Source organism: Enoplosus armatus, chromosome 24, assembly GCF_043641665.1.
Source record: "Enoplosus armatus isolate fEnoArm2 chromosome 24, fEnoArm2.hap1, whole genome shotgun sequence".
NCBI classification, from domain to species: domain Eukaryota; kingdom Metazoa; phylum Chordata; class Actinopteri; order Centrarchiformes; family Enoplosidae; genus Enoplosus; species Enoplosus armatus.
The window spans coordinates 8,399,471-8,418,209 of NC_092203.1; the positions used below are offsets into that span (position 1 = coordinate 8,399,471).

An 18,739-nucleotide genomic window follows, 5' to 3' on the forward strand; every position below is an offset into this window, starting at 1 on the left:
GTTTATTAACAGTGTTGAAGAGTTTCAGGGTGGATTTCTCCTTTGAATTTGGACTGAATTAAACCACTTTTTGTCTTCAAAGGTGTGCTTGCTCACCAGGCACAGCACCTCATATCCTTGCGTCCTCATGGCAGCCCCCCTCCCTGCCCCCACCCCCCCAACACACATTTTATTACAAAGTCCTGAAATACCTTCCAGCCTATGTGTACCGCTTCGAAAAAAAACAAGAAAACGTTGTACTTTGAAGCTTATGAGAACCAAACTGACAAGCCAAACTGTAACCTTTTTTGCATCATACAACTTTCTTCAGTTCAAATTGACCATTCAAATACAGTCTGTAAATGTTAGAGATTCAAGTTTTGTGCGGCTTTAAAACAAGGAACTGAACCGATCGAACACAAATGAAGGCACTGTTTAACAACAACCTATTTCCAAGCAGTTTTAGAAATCAATCCTGGTCCTCTTGTCTCTGCAGTCAACTGTTGACCCACAAGGTGCAGATACATTTGCACTTTGGCTGTCCATCAATCTTTAAACCACCTTTGGAAATCTACGTCCGACAAACATAGCAGCTGCTCTCTCAGAGTCATCATATTAGTGTCAGGGTTTTAGGAAAAATGCTGCAGTCATCATCAGTTTCAGTGCAGACACTTTGCTAACAGGACAGGGCTCATTGTTTTTAGTTTATACCAATTACCACCAACAATTATCACTTTTCTTAGAGTGGTGTACATTGACTTCCCCACTGATTCATGTTCCCATGGATCAAAAAGGTGTATTGCTTCCTGCTGTAAAAGGACGACTGATTTGTTTCACCTGTTGTGATACTAGAAATCCCAAAAATCCCAAATAATGATGCCCATTCATTACGCCGTGCTGTTTTTTAAGCTGGATTTAGTTTACAAATTGTGCTAAAATCAATTTCTACCCTGCAGTGAAAGGGAGGACAGTACTATAGACAACAGACTGTACCGGTAAAGTGCTGTCCAATCATTGTGTTATCAGTGAATTTAACAGCTGCTGATTATATTTGACATTACAAACCCACTTGGGTTTTAAAAAAGAAACTTTATCAGATTTATCCGTAACACTGTGATGATTACTCAAAAATACCTGATCACATCGCTCTAAAATGACAACCGAGGATTGCATGCTTTTGACTGCAGACAAATAGTGTGATAACTGAAATTAGGGTGTGTGACAAATGTAATGCTCTTCCAAAGCGTTTAAAAGACATCTACAGTACATATACACCATCTGCTCTTTCAATGACAAGACTGATTTATTTGCACATAAACCTTTCCAGAAATTCCTTTCCACTTGATTCCTGCTTACCAAATCCTGCATCTTTTGCAGGGTCAGACAGCTGAATCCATGAGAGAAGTCCATGTGTCCAGAGGATTCATGGCCTCAGCTTTGTTAACTCTACTGCAAGTTCAGTGACGCCGCAGAAATGTCCTTAAACATTCATCCATCCATCCTTTCATCCACTCACTCACATCAGCTGGTTCATGGTTGGCTGATAGGGAGAAAGTTACAAGGCAAATTTCAGGCAGTTTTCTGTTTGACCAGGAGGTGGCAGTGATGACGCCGTCAAAGTCACTGAAGACTCCCAAACGGGATCTTGGTTTGATAGTGGGAAGGTGAAGGCTCTGTCGGCTGAGAAGCAGTCTGTGTTCGGGTGGGCTGTGATCGCTGGGGCTGGTGCTGGAGCCTCGCTGGTGTGTGCATTTCCGTTATGTACGCCATTTTGTTCAGAGCTGAGATGAGAAGTCGAACGCCGTTAGCTTGCGGTCCCTTGGTGCTTGAGGACTGTGTAGATGTTATCCACTTTGCTCAGCCTCTCGAAGAAAGGGATGAGGTCCAGCAGCTCGGTGTCGGACATGTCGTCGAACCACGAGGCCACAGGCACCTGGACGGAAACAAATTATCAGCAACCACGCCAACAACCTTTGGCGTCTATCACAGTAATCATTTTGCTTCCTGACACTATAAAGCCATCACTAAGTCAGATTTCTGAAATAATGCAGCTCAAAATTACATTTTCTGTTGTCATACTAAAATGGAAATGTCAGTATTTTCCTCTATATTACCCAACAATATGGCATTTTTTTCTGTGCAATAGTTAGTGACAGGAAGGTGAATAATTCACTGTTAACATCAGGAGTCAGGTGGAGGACACTCACTGCGTTGTCGGGGTGGAAGACGTAGGAGGCAGGGGAGTTGTCCACGATGATGACCTTGTTCATGTCGCGACCCAGGCGACTCAGGTCCTTGACGTAATTACCTCGGTGGAAGACGCAGGACTCCCGGAACAAGCGGCAGCGGAAAGCGCCCCACTTGTCCAGGAGGTCAGAGACGGGGTCTGCATACTGCAGCGGAGACAAAACAAAAAAGACATGGACGGATTAGAGCAGTTCCCAAAAGCAGGTTTCGCTCTGGCTGTGCAGTGCAGCAGTTTCTCACCTTGGCTAAACTGGCAGTGAACAGGACACACTCAAACAGTTCTCCCATTCTCTTCAGGAACTCGTCGACATGGGGCCGCTTCAGGACGTACACCTGGAAGACACAAGAATCTTTAAACCAGGTTCCTCCACAGCTTGCATTTCAAAATACAACATGTTTCTACAAACCGTAACTGCCTGAGGAGCTATGACGCTTTCTTTTCATATCAAATATAATCTATGCAAATGATGACTTGACAGTTTGAAGGTTTCATATGGATGTAGCAGACAAATGTAAATCCCACACATTACAATCTCAGGCCTTCTAAACTTGAAACTAAATATAAAATTACTTCGATCACAGACAGACAAGCATTTAGCTCCAAAAGTTAAATCCAGGACTTGTTTCCTTGAAGTTCCTCCTCCATTTTTTTCCTACTTTCTGCGGTGTCGGCGGCTGAGGGCAGCGTTCCTGAACCAAGTCATCCGGAATAGGCTGTGCTTGTCTGAACAAACCTATCCTGGATTACTTGAATCAGGCCCAGACCCACGGTATGTCATCCATCTCCAAGCAGCCATCTTCAAATCCCTTAAACGCCGACGGCACCGACTATACTCGGCAATTTAAACTCGAGAGCACTGCTATCACAAAACCACAAGGACGGTGAGGCAATGTCCTGTTAGAGGACGGCAGATGACAACAAGTTACAGAATAAGCGTTTCTGCTGAGGTTATTGAGTGGAAGTGTGATGCCAGCATTACCTGGTGTAGTGTTCCATCTATTTCAACAGGAATGATGAAATCTGCATTGTTCACAGGCTGTTGGAATGACAAGAAACTTGATGTTAACACACAAGATATGGATATTTCCACACAAACAAGGCACAGGATTTACATTTTTCGACTGCAGGCAGCAACATCTAGTCACAAGGTTTACTCCTCGGAGCGGAGACGCTGCATATAAAAGCATATAAAATATTATTGTAGGACAGATGCAGGTAGCGACAAACAGTCTGCAGTGTGTGTGTACACGGAGGAGCGGCTGTGTTTATTTGGGGTTTAAGAACCAGCTAGTTTGGGTTTGGCATTTGCCAGCGATGACAGAAATGTCACCATCAGAGCCAACAACAACCAGATGGGGGGAAAATGTAGACCTTACAGAGTGTTTCTTACTATTAGACATAATTATCTCATGATGTAATGTGATCACAGGGGACAAATATGTGCTTTAAAAGCCCAATTCATATCCTGCACCAGAGAGGAAACTGAAGAACACGCTTGCACATAGCTGCTTATAATCAATGCAATATTTTTCTTACCTTAAAAGAGCTGTGAACTAACGTCTCATCCAGATCTATCACCACGCAGATCTTTCCAGAGTCTTTCGACTTCACTGGAGGCAGCAGTGGCTTCACCTGGATCTAAAAAAATACCACCACACGATATAATGCGGATACAGATTTTATCTTTCTGCTGTCAAAACAGGACAAAAATGCAACCAGCAAGACAAAAAGTTAAACACACCTTGGAGACGGTTCCGTTCTCTTCGACCAGCAGAGGGGCGTTGTTGTTGACTGGCGGGGGTTCAGGCTGGTCCCGACACAGGCAGCAGAAGAGGCTGGAGAAGAGGCCTCTGCTCCTGGGCTTCTTGGAGGACAGAGAGGGCGAAGACCCTGCAGAGGATGAAGAGAAGGTTCGTCACGATGGTTTACAAAAACTTTGAATGACCCACGACTTGAACAACAGCCCAAAACCCAAAGATATTCAGTTTGCTGTCACAAATGACAAAGAAACAGCAAATCCTCATATTTGAGAAGGTTGAAAAATGACTGAAATGAAGATATATCTCAGTTGCAGCCCTGTCTTATTTCAATAAGATGATTTTATATTAGCTAAACAATTGGCAGAAAACCCTTCAAAATTAATTAAAATAAAGCAAAAAACAAATCTAAGAAGTTTTTTAAGAAGACGTTTCGTATTTGAGGCATAATTCTTGCAAGGAAACCTAACTGATGACTCCATCTTGTCAGTGGATGTATGAAAACAGTAAAAAAAAAAAAGCACACCCAGCAGCTTTCCTCATACTTTAGTCATGTGCACAAACCCTCCTGGAGACAGGAGCTCTTGCGTAACCACCTCTCTGATGTCAGCAGCAAACAGCCTCAAACACCACCATTCAGCACTTCGACACTTCACTTAAAAGATAGAGGGATCATAAACACATCATGAGTTTATTGTGGAACGCCGTGTGCCAATCAGAGCGGAGCAGATGCCACATGACCATTCATAAATATGCATATGAGAATGTAAACACTCGGCTTTTATGTAGTTATAAAATGTTTTTAACCATTTTATGTTGTGTCTTCTGTTCCTTTATGGAAATTACAGTAAGAAAGTTGTAACCTTAATAATATGCAACCAAACTGTAAGAAACTTCAATATAATTGGTTGCTTGTTAAAGTTAATTCTCACAACCACTAACACCTTGAAAAGTAATAGCTGTGTACATACATGAAGGAGGTGTTAAACGAGTTAGACTCAAAGCATCAGACTTAAGAGTTTTCAGCCTCTGGCCACTTTTTTGAGCAACACGACAAAAGCTCCAGCTGATTCCTGCCAAACAGACGATTAACCAAACAACTTTGGCAAACAGCGAATGAGGGTTTAGTCACACACCCTTATATCTGCCAATCACTGTGGTGTAACAGTGTGCACCTGTACAGCTCAGCAGGTATAAAGCTTATAGTGTTTAGTTTTGCTGTTTTATATCTTCAGTTCATTTAATCAACGTCCTGTTAAATGTGTTTTATTGGTGTATTATAAAGCATTTTGTACTGTCAATTTGAAAAGTGCAATATAAAATAAATGTTCACGACGTCATCTTGAAAGGTCAGCGAGCTAACTGGCTGACCGAGACAACTTCTTACAGGAGGACATTTAGGATTTTAAGGTGGTATCAGAGCTTTTAGGTGTCACAGTCTTAGTTTTATTTAGCTCGGTGTAAAGATTACATCAGATAAATGTCGGTCACTGAGATTATTTCTTCCCTCACAAATGTTTGTCAAGCCACAGCTCCATTCGGTTAATTTCTGTGTCCCATAAATCTCTGATCAACACTTTCCTGTCCCACATTAGACTTTGTTTCGGCCTCTTTATGCACCGCACTCCCTCTCTCCGTCTATCCGGACGTGACTGTGTTACCAACACACAAGCCTCTGTTGTGCATCTCTCACGCCTCTTTCATTCCCTCCTACTCCATTTGTAAATTCAAACCCCGTCTGACCCTCGGCTGGCCTCGGCCGCGCTCAGGCCAAAACAGGAAGAGGAAACAGACGGGTATCAGCGGAGGAAGCTGCTCGCCATGATGTTTTAGTGTGGCAGGAGAAGGCTTCTGACACCATTATCCATGCGGTCCATTTCATGTCAAATCAGGTTTTTAATTCATTCCTGTATTTGAGTGTTGTTACCTTTTCTGTCATTTGAATTGTTACAGAGATCTCTAATCTCTAAACAAAACTGATCCCAATTTGTGGCACATAATGCAGCCTCATTTTTTCTGAATACCAGCACAAACTTAGTTTAAGGGATCTTATTCAGTCCCTTGTGCCGTTATTTATTCCCCTATGTCCTCATTCATTATGCACGTCACTCCTTTGTTTCCTTTTTCACTCCCTTGCATCCTTATAATCTCCAGCGTTCACTCCCGTGTGGTTATTTGCTCCCTCGGATTTCCGTTAGATCTTCTATCACACGCCTTTCACCAGAGAAAATGACTAACTGGGTGCTGACCACAAAACACAGAGCATGCATTAATTCATCAAGAGGGCCATTATGAGGATGACAAGGGAGGAGCTAATTTATGGGGTGGAGTGGAACATACTGCAGGCAGTCAGCTAAGAACATCCCCTACTGCTCCTGAAACCTGAATCATCAGAAAGGACGAGCCTTGTAGCGGTGTTGTATTTACAGCCTATTCTTCTTCTTCCCAAACATTTCATTCCTTTGCAATTCTAAGACAATGTTCAGGCAATAGTGTTATTTAATATAACAGGTTTCTAATGCAGATTACATACAGTGTAGTATAGCAAAATGATATATCCATATTTTGCATGCGTAGTCTGCATTTTTATTCATTTATTCATGTATTTATTTAATTTCCAATCATCAAGCAGCAAGTCCTCACATTTTAGAAGCTGGAACCAGACAACATTTAGCTCTCTGGCATTTTAAAATACTAAAATCATACATTTCGAGAGGCTTTTTGGAATAAAAACATTCATATTGGGTGTGAGTTTGACAAATCAGTAAGTCTTGAGGGATTTCTATTCCAAATTTCCTCTACTTTTGACACCTGTTTCTAACACGGTGGTTTTATTGCATTTAACACGACAGTGTTCTATACAGTAAAAGACCCATCTTCAGTCAATCATCTCATCTCCTTCAACTGAAGACAAGCCGACCATTAAAAAAAAGGGGCACGATGTGCAAAATAAAGAAATATACAAATAAATACACTGTTATGTAAGACGTAGAATCAAACTTTGCAGTATTTTACGTTGTGGTTTTTAACGATGTGTTAAACACATCTGGCTTCAAACTAAGATGAAACAATCGTCTGAGCTCATTCTGACGATACCAATATTAACACTTAAATACACAAGCAGCCATCACGCCTGAGAAACACTATCAGTTGAGTAATAAGTAAATAAAGACTTGAGATGTGTCACATTATAAATGCAACTCTACCTACTTCCTCAACATCACCTCAACATGTTAACTCCTGTCTCACGGTGTGAATAAATTCACACTCCATGCACTCATGATAAGATCATTTGCCTTATCAGATAATTTTATCAGCCAAGGATGCATTTTAAAGCCTGACCGTGTCAATAGCTTCCTGTAATCGACGCTTCCACTCCCATTCTTGATCATCTCTGCCTCTTTGACAGCTGCGCTTAAGTCACATAATAACTTTGCTTCCTTGCTTCACTGATTTTATTGCAAATGTCTTTAACTTCAGTTTTATCAATGCAGGAAGGGCTTGACCCAAGCGCATCTGATGCTGGTATTGACTACACTGCCAGTGCTTTCAAATTTGCCTTCATCTGTGACAAGAATCCAGCTATTTTTAAAGGGTTTCATTCTTTGAATCGAGCAGCATCTGAAACAGCTGTTAGACTTTCATGTGACCATAAAACTCTCCAATAAAACGCAGACTAATGAAACTTTGAGGTTAAAAAGAAACACCGTATTCACCAAAAGAAAAAGAAATAAAAATGTGCAAAGGAGGAACAGTTTCATGCAGATTAACAGTTTGTGATCAAGGAGGAGCCTTCACCAGATCGGACAATCTGATATACGAGAACGCACCAGCATGGTTTGAGGCCGAGTTACAGAAGCTACGACGCCATAATTAGTGGCAAATGATGAATTGCGCTGACAGCAAACAGAATTGTGCTGCCTTTTTATAGACAAGTGGAAAAAAACAAGTCCTGTATGCAAAAGGTAGCATAGGTTCTGTGTTTAATGGATTATATAGAAATTACGTTGGATTTCAACATGCTTATTTATTTTAAAAAAACACGAATAAATGGCCATGATCAGTCGTAGTGATTAGCACATTAAGCAACACCTTGTTCCAGTTGAAAAACACTTACTTACTACATCAAAGATGACCTTGGAAGACAAGACATTCATTTGTAGATTTCCTCACTGTAGGCTGTGATGATGAAAATCTTATGTTTCATTTTAAGTTTGATTGATTTATAAACGCTCTCGGAAGCTTCAAAAACACAAGAGCTGATGACTGATGGTACTTTACTCAACAAGAAGGTTTGTTAGGTGCTTTCACAACTAGTCAACATCTAGTCAAACAGTGTGTCTGAACTCAGTGGGGAACTACAAAAACGAACACAAAAGTGTACACGACAGTGAAACCGAAACTAAACGTTTTCTTTTGATTTGATGAAGCTAACAAAGGCATGGTTTTCATAATGTCACACTCTCTTTAGGGAGGACAGAGTAAACATGCTGTTTGAGACAGCGGCTGTGTGCCACAGTGAATAAACATGCTCTCAAAAGTGTGGGGACTCGGTTATGTAATAGATTAGGCTACTACACGTTTACAAGTAGGCCTCTGCTTGACATTTCAGCCACTGATCATCTGCACACATCTCAGCTTATCCTGTAATGTCACAATATAACATATCTTTGTGTGCACAGTGCGCCTGATTCAGTTTAAATATCAGTGTTGAGTGCATTGAATGTGACATTATGGAGGCTGGAAGTGACACTACACATTATAAAATGTGAGATAATGGCCTTTAGAAGGAGGACTGGCAGCATTTTCTCAGGGATGATGACCGGTAGGTTACCTGGTTATCCAGTAACCTGCATTTACACTCACTGTGGTATCTCATTGGTTTGTGTACAGCGGCAGTGCCAGAAATCCATGTCAGTGAACACAGAACTGATAAAGTTAGTGTTGCGTGGTGGAAATCAGGATTTCACAGGCTTTTAATTTAGTTAAGAGGGAAACAGAGTGGCATTGTTATAAGATAAACAGCACAAAGTGTGATGACAGAAAGATACAAGAGATATGAGGAGATAAAACACACATTCTCAGTATGAAAAGGTCATTGTAACTATATATATTTATTTAATTATCATATTGAAGCCAATATTTATACATAGTTCATTATTTTTTTATCATCACTATAATATTCTATAAGGATTTCAAGTGTCTCTATGGTGACTGTAAAACATGTCTATGCTTTTATTAACACATTATAGCTGTTTTAATAAAGCATTGGTACGTCATTTCCTTTACTTTCATTACAGGCCAAAGGGCCGCAGCCACAATCTGCACAACAGTGACAGTTTTAATGCGGTAACTTGTTTTCAATCCACTTGAATAACTCTGGTGTTTCTAATGCAGCAGTGCCGACTTTAATGTGTCGCTACAGTCAGGCAGATTGCTGAGGTGTCCGGGGTGAGGATCGTGAACTCTGACTCGGAGTTGTGACCACGGAGCTGCAAAACTTTTTTTTTTCTGACATGAGTGCAGAACTCAAGCGGGACAAAAAGTAAAGACGCTTACCCCTCTCTCCTGCGGCTTTACTTGCCTCTTCATCCCGGCTGACTTGGGTGATTATAGAGGACGGAGGGTCCATCACATCCAGGTCTGGTCCAGAGTGCTGACCTCACACTTTAAAAGTTAGAGATTGTTCGCTGACTCGGTGCTGCATTAAAACAACTTAACACTCGCGAAAACGAAGCTGAAGCGCCCCGGGAAACATCGCAACAAGTCGCCTACAGCGCGTCCATTACACTTCGGGTGTTGTTGTCCGCTCAGAAACCCGCTGAAGTTTGAAGTCTGAAAGTTATAAAAAACATTTGTCAAGGAGATGGCAACTTTGATTCAATATGGTGCTCAACTCCGCTCGCAATTTCAAGATACAAACATGGAGGTTTCAAGGCTTCCCATTTCACTTAAAGTGGCGCAGTAAGGGAATGGCCGTGTGCAACACTCCCTCTCCTGGAGTCTACAAGTTTGACGATGATCCCTCAAAGTAGCCTGAGACAAACTTACTCAAACGTAGCTAAGCTAACGGACTAGCTACACCGGACTTATTGTAGTCAAATATACTATTCTTAGAAACGGCCGAAAGACGTATTTTACACCATTTACATTGCCAATGTTGGATTTTGTGGTCTACACCAAATTAACAGTGCGTTTCTATGCGACCATAACTTTAAAAAGATAAAAGATACGTAATTTATTTACAGGCTAACGGTTAACAGTTAGCAACTGACTACCTTTAGCTAAGGGATAGCTACTCCAGCGGATATTTAAAAACACAACTGGACTATAATATTACACAATTTATACCGTATTTGTTACTTATTGACCAGCAGGTTTATGTGTTTGGGAGTCAGACAGACGTCGTTGTGTAATGACCGCTACTTGCTCAACAACAAAACTTTTGGGAGAAGTAGCAGCAAAGAAACGCCCAGTTTGGGTCCCCTTGAAACTGCCGAGCGCCAGGGAGCGTCGCACAAGTGCCGTCTCCGTCTCTAGTGTACATTTCTCTTCTCGACCAAAATCCAGCAGCAGGGTGAGGTCTGCCTGCTTTAGTGGACACTGCTTTTATTTGAATGACCCACTGTTTTAAGGCAACTGGATTAAAGTTTGTTAAGTAAATATTTGGGCTAGTATTTTGCCTTTATTTGTCAGTTGTCAATAATTGTGGTGTGTTCCTTTCTGTGTGATTGTGATAACGACGTTATTGTTATACACTTTGGTGAAATGTCATTTTCTCTTAGAATATGATTGTGACGTTTTCACGCTTGTGTGATTGTTCTTTATTAAATTAAATGTATAAAAGTATAAATTTGGAAACCTCAGGAGTAGTTGCGAAGACAACTGAATCCCATAGAGAGCGATAAACAAGTTAATTTTCCCAATTGTATCAATAGTTTATTACATACTATCTCATAAAAACATTTTCAACTTTTTCCACATATAAACACCGCAAATTGGTACATTTACAAATCTTCAACCGTCTAAATTCATACAAAAGGAACACTGTGATTGATCAATACACAAGACGTTCTATTATTACAAGGACTGCATGTACTGTGTGTATGCATGTATAAATGTATGCATGTATTTAAGAATCTATATGCATCTGTCTGTTGTTGTAAAGTCCAAATATTGCAGTCAAATTTTTGCTTTGTTCAAATAATTCATCAATTGTGAATTAGTACCAATGGAGACACATTTACAAGATAAATATTTTGGATGTTAATCCAACTTAGGCACTGACTGGGTGATCATGATCTGAGCAACCTGACCAACCGATGGGTAATACTGAGAAACCACAGCAAATTACCAGTGTATGACTTTTCCAAGTAAATGTTATCTACATTACAGACTGCTTTTCGTAGTTTATTACAGTTAGAGTTCAGTTTTAACCACAGAACAAGAAGTTGTACCAAAAATTCCTAGCTCACCCTAAAATAGTTCATTTTTACTGTGAATCTGAACACCAATCACAAAGACACTCCTTATTTTTATTTGTTTTTTTTGCCTCGATGCTAATTCGAAAGGTGAATCCAAAATGCTCGCGCTCACACACACATGCAAATAAATTAACATGAAAAAAGTAAACGATTTCAAGAAAGAAAAGAATATTTTTGGTTTTGAGTTTTAAAATGTGTAAGTAAATGCAAAAATAAATTAGCAGCTTAAATCATGGTACATTCACATGAGTTGTTTACTACTAAATTTAGTGACATAAACAAGGTTGCGCAGTAGAAACGCTAATGACACACATGTTCCAGGCTGATCGTGCAGAGTGGAGACCAATGTTCATCTAAACCAAATACTAATGTGCAATTTCAGGATTCACAATGTGACTGAGAAACTGTGCAATCAAAGAAAAACAAAGAACATCCTGTGTCCTTTTAATAGTTCATGAGCAGTTCTGAACTTCATTGGGCTGCTTCTCTTTCTCCCATTAGTGTTGAATGTTGAAGTCTCCCAAAATAACACATGGACTCTTGTTTAGTCTTTGGATATTTTAGCTCATATCCAGCTGTCTGCTCATCCCCTGTGCCTTAACCTGTGCCTGTCTAGGCTGGCTGACATTTTTCATGCAGCGCTGGTTGTTATTTCGCTTCACTGTGGGCAGATCCAACTCTTCAGACTTATGTGTGGTGCTGCGTTTTCGTTGTCATCTCACTTCAGGCTGGGAACATGCGGTGCAGTCCCAGACGCCGGGGACTGGGGTGAGCTCTGGTAGGTGCGCAGCAGCACCTTGTGCTTGGTGGCGACTTCTGTGCGACGGCATTGCTGTTCCACCAGGAACTCTTTGAGTCGGCCGGAGGTGAAGGTGAGAGTCTGTCTTCTCAGCTTCATAAGGTAGGAGTCCTGCAGCCAGGCCTGCGTGAAGCAGTCTCGTGTTGTCGGACGGGCCCTGAAAATACACGCACAAAAAGGCAGAACTTAACATTATTTTTCTTTTTTAAAGGAATTGTAAAAATCTACTTTTGTTGGCACTCACCATGGGTAACTGCTCAACATCTTTTTGAGAAAGGCGGAGGCACTTTGGGACACATTTGGGTACAGTTTTGTCGGGTCAAACTTCGCCATCAGGATTTTGGATTCGACTTTTAGAGGGTCTCTATCTTCGAAGGGCAGTCGACCACTAAGCCTGGTTGTAAACACAGAAATAACAAGATTTAAAAATCACTCAGTTTGCAAAATGTGGCACCTACTTTACTCTGCTCTACCAAAAAGTAATTCCACTGACTCTGGTCTTAAAAGTTATTTAAGGGATATGAAATAAAGACTTACATGATGTGGGTGACAACTCCAACAGTCCAAATATCCGCGGGAGGACCAACCACTTCACCTTTTACCATCTCAGGAGCTTGGATCACATTTATCAAGAGGATGACAGTGATTAATGGTGGATATCTGTCTGTTAAAGCTGTCAAATAAGTCAGTTGATGTTCTTGTCCTCACCCATGAACTCCAGTGTTCCTGCTCCTGAGTCCTGGTGTTTGAGGCTGAGGGGGTTGAAGCTGTGAGCACTTCCAAAGTCCACAATCTTGATGGCGTTGAGGTTGGTCACCATGATGTTGTCGGGCTTGAGGTCCAGGTGGAGGACGCGCCGGTTGTGGAGGTACTCAACACCCTGGAGGATCTGGACCAGGTAACCCACCACGTCGTCCTCAGAGTAACGGAACCTTTCATGAACAAAAAGTTTGTTGTTGTTTTTTAGCCGAAGTGATATTAAATATCATACTGTTGAATACTGAATTAAAGTACAACTAGTCTTAATTTAAATGAGTCATTGTACAAGGAGAAGGTCTTCTTTCCAGCCCCTGCTATGTGAGTCTGTCTGAGTTTGTGTATCTCAGTATGAGGTGACATATCCACCATCGTACCTGTCTATGAGGCTGTACAGCAGCTCTTTGCCGGTGCAGTACTCTGCCACCAGCACCAGGTAGCGCGGCGTGACGTAGGCTTCGTGCAGAGCCATGACCTTTTCGTTGTGAAGAGATTTCAGGATCTCGTACTCCCTCAGCATTTCCTGCTTGTTCTCCTGGCTGTAGGGAATGATCTTTGCCATGTAGATTTTGCCCGTCGTGTTCTCGCGGCACTCTCGGATGACTCCAAAACGACCCCTGACAAAATAAAAAGTTTCAGCACGGTGGAAACTCTGAAAGTGCATTTAGACTGTGGGGCAATAAAGCAGTGCATAAAAAGACACATTAATGAACTTATTTCAGGTCTGCAGGTTTTACAGACTAGCAAAATGTTGTAAAAATGTTGTTTCATATCTGTCTCACCTGGCTTTCTCATCGAGGAAAGTGTAGGGTTTCTGTGGTACCCCCTGTCGTAGAGCAGTGGAGGGCGTAGTGCGTCCTGATGGGGTGCCTCTGGTGGGGGTACTGGCCCCTTCACCAATGGGGCTCAGGCTGGAGGCCTCGAGCACTTGTGGGGAAAAGGAGACAGTAGTTGGGGCCACACGAGCCGTGACGGTGGTGGTGGGGACGTATGTGGGCACAGAGGCCACTGCTGGTTTGGTTGGGGTCAAAGGCGGCGTTACAAGAGGGGGTGGCGGAGATATCGGTGGGGTCTGGGTCATAGGAGACACCACGTTTACTGGACTCTGGGGTTTGGGGAGGACAAAGGGTGGAGGTGCTTTGACTGTGGCTGAAGAGGGAAGAGTGGAGCTAATTTTCTGAGCATCCTCGGTTGTAACGTCTGCAGATGGTAACAGGGGGGTTGTTGCTGGGCTGGAAGGTAAAGAGGACGGAGGGGTGGGGGTGACCACAGGTGGCGATGTAGGTGGAAGAGGTAAAGCAGCAGAGGAGGCTGCATCTTTTGGAGAGGTGGAGGGGGAAGTGATGGTGGAGACAGGTATCCTGGGAGCGATGTTCTGGCCTGGTTTGAGTGGAGGCATCGCCACTGAGGAAGTGGCAACTGGTTCAGGTGGAGCTGGGACTGTCTTTACGACAGCCATGGCAGGTGAAGCTCCTCCAGCTGTGAAAACAGACATACTGCCTCAATTTGTATTTAAACACATATGCTCAGTAATGAGGCCTGCAGAGTATAAAATACCTGTCGCGTCCAGGCTGACTGGAACAGAGCAGTTGCTGTGCGGTCCCTGTCCTGCCTTGTTGACACAGGTGACACGAAACCGAAACACGCCACCTGGTGGCAGGTCTGTGACATTGTAGTAGCAGTCGACAACTCCAGAGGCTACAGTCAGCCACTTCGATTCACCTGCAGGACAGAGGGAAAAGAAATGAGAGTGCTGTGATCTTTATGGATAGATAGAGCAATAAATTAGGCAACCAAATGCTGTATACATATTTGTATATATTTAAGTATGTGTATTGGATTTATATGTTTGTTAAGAGAAATTATGAAGAGGAGAAGGACGATTCTTGATGGAAAAAACGGAAAAAGTAAAAGGACAAATTCACCCTGATCTCCTGTTTTGCTCTCTTTGAATGGGAAGTGACTTGTTGTAGTTCACATATTGAACACCAGATGTCAGTGTTGTCAAACTGATAGATTGGTGATCATGGACATGGATGCACGTGGATAAAAACTCGGGCTTGAAATGATACACAATGTAAAATGTTATGAATTTACAAACAAGTTAACGCTCAGATTGCCTGCTGTAAAAGCATCTTATATTATCTCATTTCTTGTGCAGGCACGGTGAAACAGACCTGAATTAAAATGTCAATTAGATAGTGACGCACTATTCTGTGAGTACCCACATCAACGCTGGCTGGCAAAGATACATTTTGAATGAGACGACAAGGCAATACGTGCCAGAATGAAATCTATCAGACAAACTCTGAGTCTGCTACTCCAAGTTTGTCTGACTTCATTTTCATCCACCACATTACGAGATAATGATGACTCATCGAGCATAATGACAAAAAGCTTTGACAGCAGCACTGGTACAGTCACTATTCCCTCGTGGACTGACTCATTTTCTCTGTCTAAGTGGTGTCTATGGATTTGGAAACTCATTTCCCTGAGCATTCACCACATACGGTACGAAGTCAAACATTGTCAAAGCTTCTCAAACACTGCTACCTCCTAGGAGCTTGAAAGTTTATTTTCATTTTTCCTCATGTGGCTATAACACATCACACTCACAGCAGTACACAAAAGGAATGTAGTTTTAAAACCACCAAAACTACCTACAAACCAGGAAACAGCAGAGCAGTTTCTTTGGATGAGCTGAATGCTGCTAAATGATGAGTTAAAAAACGTCATCTGGGGAACGTCAATGGTTTGTTAAATGCCAATACTCACTCACCTTCTGTCTTTCTTTCCAAGGTGTAGCTGCACGGAGACTTGGTGTCTGCTGGCTTCCAGAGCACCAGGGCTGTGTTGTTGTAAGTCTGGGGGACTTCAGGGGTCCCTGGCCGTTTTGGGACACCTTAAGCAGAAACACATATCAAATCATAGCAGCCTGTCGTGAAGCACTGTGTGAGCATGTGCAGGCCTTCATAAAAGGTGCTATTGCATATTTCGAAGTGGCTGTTGTATGTTCTTGTTCCTGCATGATTGCTTTTTACTGCGCTTCCCAGAGGCCAATCGTCATCAACAATATTCTGGTGTCTTTTGTGTTTGATATTATGTTTCTAATGTTTTGCATTTAGGTGTTGTCTGTTGCTCATGCTTAATGCTCAGTTTTTCCTGTTTTTTCCCAACAAATTGCACATTTTCTCTGCTTGAACTTTCATGGGGAAGACTCCCTGTGTTTAGAACAGCAACAAAGTGGTTATAGTTTGCATTAAAAATGTTGTTGTAGCAATCATTGATACACTATCATTTATTTAAAAGAAAATGTCACAATTTAAGCACGTTGAGATTCAAGATACCAAAGAAGAAAAGACAAGATATTCATTTCCTCGAGCCTCGGGTACAAAATCGATCCAGACAATGGTTTGAGTTTTGTCGTTACACCAAACCAAACTTGACATAAATAGTGTCATTCCTTAATTTAAAAATGCATTTCCCATTAACTCTGTGCACCGGCAGGAACAATGGAGCCAATGCTTCAGGCAAGATAAGCTGTCAGAAGTATTTTTCACACTGCTGATAGATTAGGTTAGTCCAACTACAAGTCCAAAGCCATAACAAATAAAGTTCAAATGCAATCGATTGCACCTGACATCTGAGAAATATATTTTCCACTGAAGCCTCAAAAGTCTCATTATTATTTTGCATTTGCGAGCAGCATTGGCAAAATCTAAGCGTTCTCATTACACACTATTTGTGCAAAGGCATGACTGGAGTCTTGAATATAACCTGCCGCAGCCGATTTGAAATTGCAGGCAGCATCATTTATTCTTATTACATGATGAATATGAGAAAAGACAAAAATCCATTAGGTTAATCTACTGTAAAGTTAATGTGTTGACATTAATATTCATTTCTGTATAAATATTCAAACCATTCTTCCTGCAATTAAAATGTAATTATGTAAAATACATCACAGTACGAAGATAATTACTGTATGTCCATGACAGGCAGAGGAGCAGTTGCACGTCTGGTACGAGAACTTGCTCCATGTTGTATTTTGCAGCGTTGACATAAATTATTTCCCATTTCCAATTCCCAAGTGCCATTTTCCCCATTCTATAAAACAACAAATTAACTACAAAACAACACTGTTTGAATAACTATAGACTAAACAAGCTACTTACAAGCTATGGACAGTGTGCAGGAGGTGGTGATGGTAGCTATGGGGTTGGTAGCTACACATTCGTAAACTCCAGCATCCCTCCGGCTGGACTTCATGATCGTAAGAAGCTGCCTGCCGTCTGGATGGGAGATCAGGTTGATTCTGTCATCCACCGCCAGAGGTTTCCGATCTGGAATACACAACAAATTTAAGCAACTGAACAGCAGCTTCTGAAGAAAACCACATTAACACCGAACTAAATTTTTTGGGAGAATTTAAGTAAGATACCTTTCATCCATGTAATTTCTGGATGTGGACTTCCAGCTGGGAGGCAGCTAAGAGTGACAGGGTCCCCCTCCAACAAGATGTGGTCTTTCAGTTTGATGTGGAACACAGGGGCAAAATCCGAAGCAGAGCGGATAAACTGCTGGCTTTTTGACAAACCCTCCTCGCTGGGCTCAGATGAAGGCAGATCAGATTGGGAGGGAGTTTTGTCTTTCTTGCCCCTTGTCAAACCCCACCTGTCCCACCGCGATCGCCTGTCACTTTCTGAGGCTTTTTCGGAATGGATGCTAGAAGTGGATTCAACTGAGTCCTTGGATGCACCAGCATTGGTCTGTTTTGCTAGCTGATTCTCAGGGATGCCCATTCCTTTGAGTCCTCGACCCTCAGACTGGGAATGACGATGGCGAGTAAACAGGGGTGTCCTCTTTCCCTCTTCCTCTCCTTTTCTCTCCTCAGACTGACTGCGGATTTTGGTGGATATTCCTGCTACTTTGTTCTCAAACTTCTGTCGCATTGCCAGGACAGGGGAATCAGTGACTTTCTTCAAATCCCTTTGCACCAGCTCTTTCTGACTTCCCTCAGCATCTTTATCCTTCCTCTCCTCTGACTGGGTCCTTATTTTGGCAGAGATTACAGCCACTTTGGACTCAAACTTGCGCCTCATAGAAGAAACCGATGACTCCTCAGCTTTTCGTTCACTGTTCAGCTCCTTTGTATCCAGGGACTTACTGCGACCAATAGCCCATGAAACCCTCTTGCTTACAGCAGCTTCCTGCACATCCTGCTTTTCCTCCTTTGCTTTCTCACCCTTCTTATCAACGGATGTTGACCTCTTGGCCCGCATGGAAAACCTCCCAATTAGACCAAGGCCTGTTTCCTTATCTACTTCTCTTAAATCTTGAACAGATTTGGATTTCTCCTGTAGTCCTTTGGATACCATTTCAAGAGGTGCTCCCCTTGGCCCCGGCCTGTAAACCTCTTCACCCCCCTCGACCCCCTTCCGGCTTAGTATAGGCGATTTCTCCTCTGATTTGTTTCTGGTCAGTTTTCGGAGGCCACGCGTCAAAGACGACTCCCGCTTCTTAAACCTGGCTTCAAAGACCTCCTCTGAGTCAATGTCTTTGATGTCTGTTCTGAGCACAGGCTGGTGGGGAATGGCAGGAAGATCAGGGTTTGATGATGTGGAAATAGAACCAGGAGATCGATCAGCAGTTGCCACTTTGGCAAATACTGCTGCGTGTTCAGGTAGCGTGGGGGTATCTGTGGTCTTGGCAGTAG

At 42.2% G+C, this 18,739-nt stretch overlaps 2 protein-coding genes across 4 annotated transcripts in view; both read right to left on the bottom strand.

The window, feature by feature from the left end:
* Nucleotides 1-161: 161 nt before the first annotated feature.
* On the bottom strand, nucleotides 162-9,819 carry LOC139306556 (carboxy-terminal domain RNA polymerase II polypeptide A small phosphatase 1-like). 3 transcript variants are annotated; one of them, XM_070930451.1, is made up of 7 exons: nucleotides 9,544-9,819; nucleotides 3,969-4,117; nucleotides 3,764-3,859; nucleotides 3,207-3,263; nucleotides 2,467-2,559; nucleotides 2,187-2,372; nucleotides 162-1,912 (listed from the first exon to the last, which is right to left on the bottom strand). In XM_070930451.1, the coding sequence occupies exons 1-7, from the start codon at nucleotides 9,614-9,616 to the stop codon at nucleotides 1,784-1,786; spliced, it is 783 nt and encodes a 260-aa protein (XP_070786552.1). In that variant the 5' UTR covers nucleotides 9,617-9,819; the 3' UTR covers nucleotides 162-1,783. The 3 variants fall into 3 exon arrangements, with proteins under 3 accessions (XP_070786552.1, XP_070786550.1, XP_070786551.1); XM_070930449.1 differs by having other exon boundaries at nucleotides 3,764-3,865; XM_070930450.1 differs by having other exon boundaries at nucleotides 3,764-3,865; nucleotides 9,538-9,819.
* Nucleotides 9,820-12,186: 2,367 nt separating this feature from the next.
* Nucleotides 12,187-18,739, bottom strand: part of spega (striated muscle enriched protein kinase a) — a 38,919-nt gene continuing 32,366 nt past the window's right edge. The window contains exons 33-42 of the mRNA XM_070930290.1: nucleotides 17,465-18,728; nucleotides 17,199-17,366; nucleotides 15,803-15,925; nucleotides 14,581-14,745; nucleotides 13,806-14,502; nucleotides 13,401-13,640; nucleotides 12,976-13,199; nucleotides 12,805-12,880; nucleotides 12,512-12,661; nucleotides 12,187-12,424 (exon numbers count right to left, since the gene is read on the bottom strand). Of these exons, the coding sequence (XP_070786391.1) occupies nucleotides 12,187-12,424; nucleotides 12,512-12,661; nucleotides 12,805-12,880; nucleotides 12,976-13,199; nucleotides 13,401-13,640; nucleotides 13,806-14,502; nucleotides 14,581-14,745; nucleotides 15,803-15,925; nucleotides 17,199-17,366; nucleotides 17,465-18,728 (3,345 nt within the window). The remainder of the gene's footprint in view (nucleotides 12,425-12,511; nucleotides 12,662-12,804; nucleotides 12,881-12,975; nucleotides 13,200-13,400; nucleotides 13,641-13,805; nucleotides 14,503-14,580; nucleotides 14,746-15,802; nucleotides 15,926-17,198; nucleotides 17,367-17,464; nucleotides 18,729-18,739) is intronic.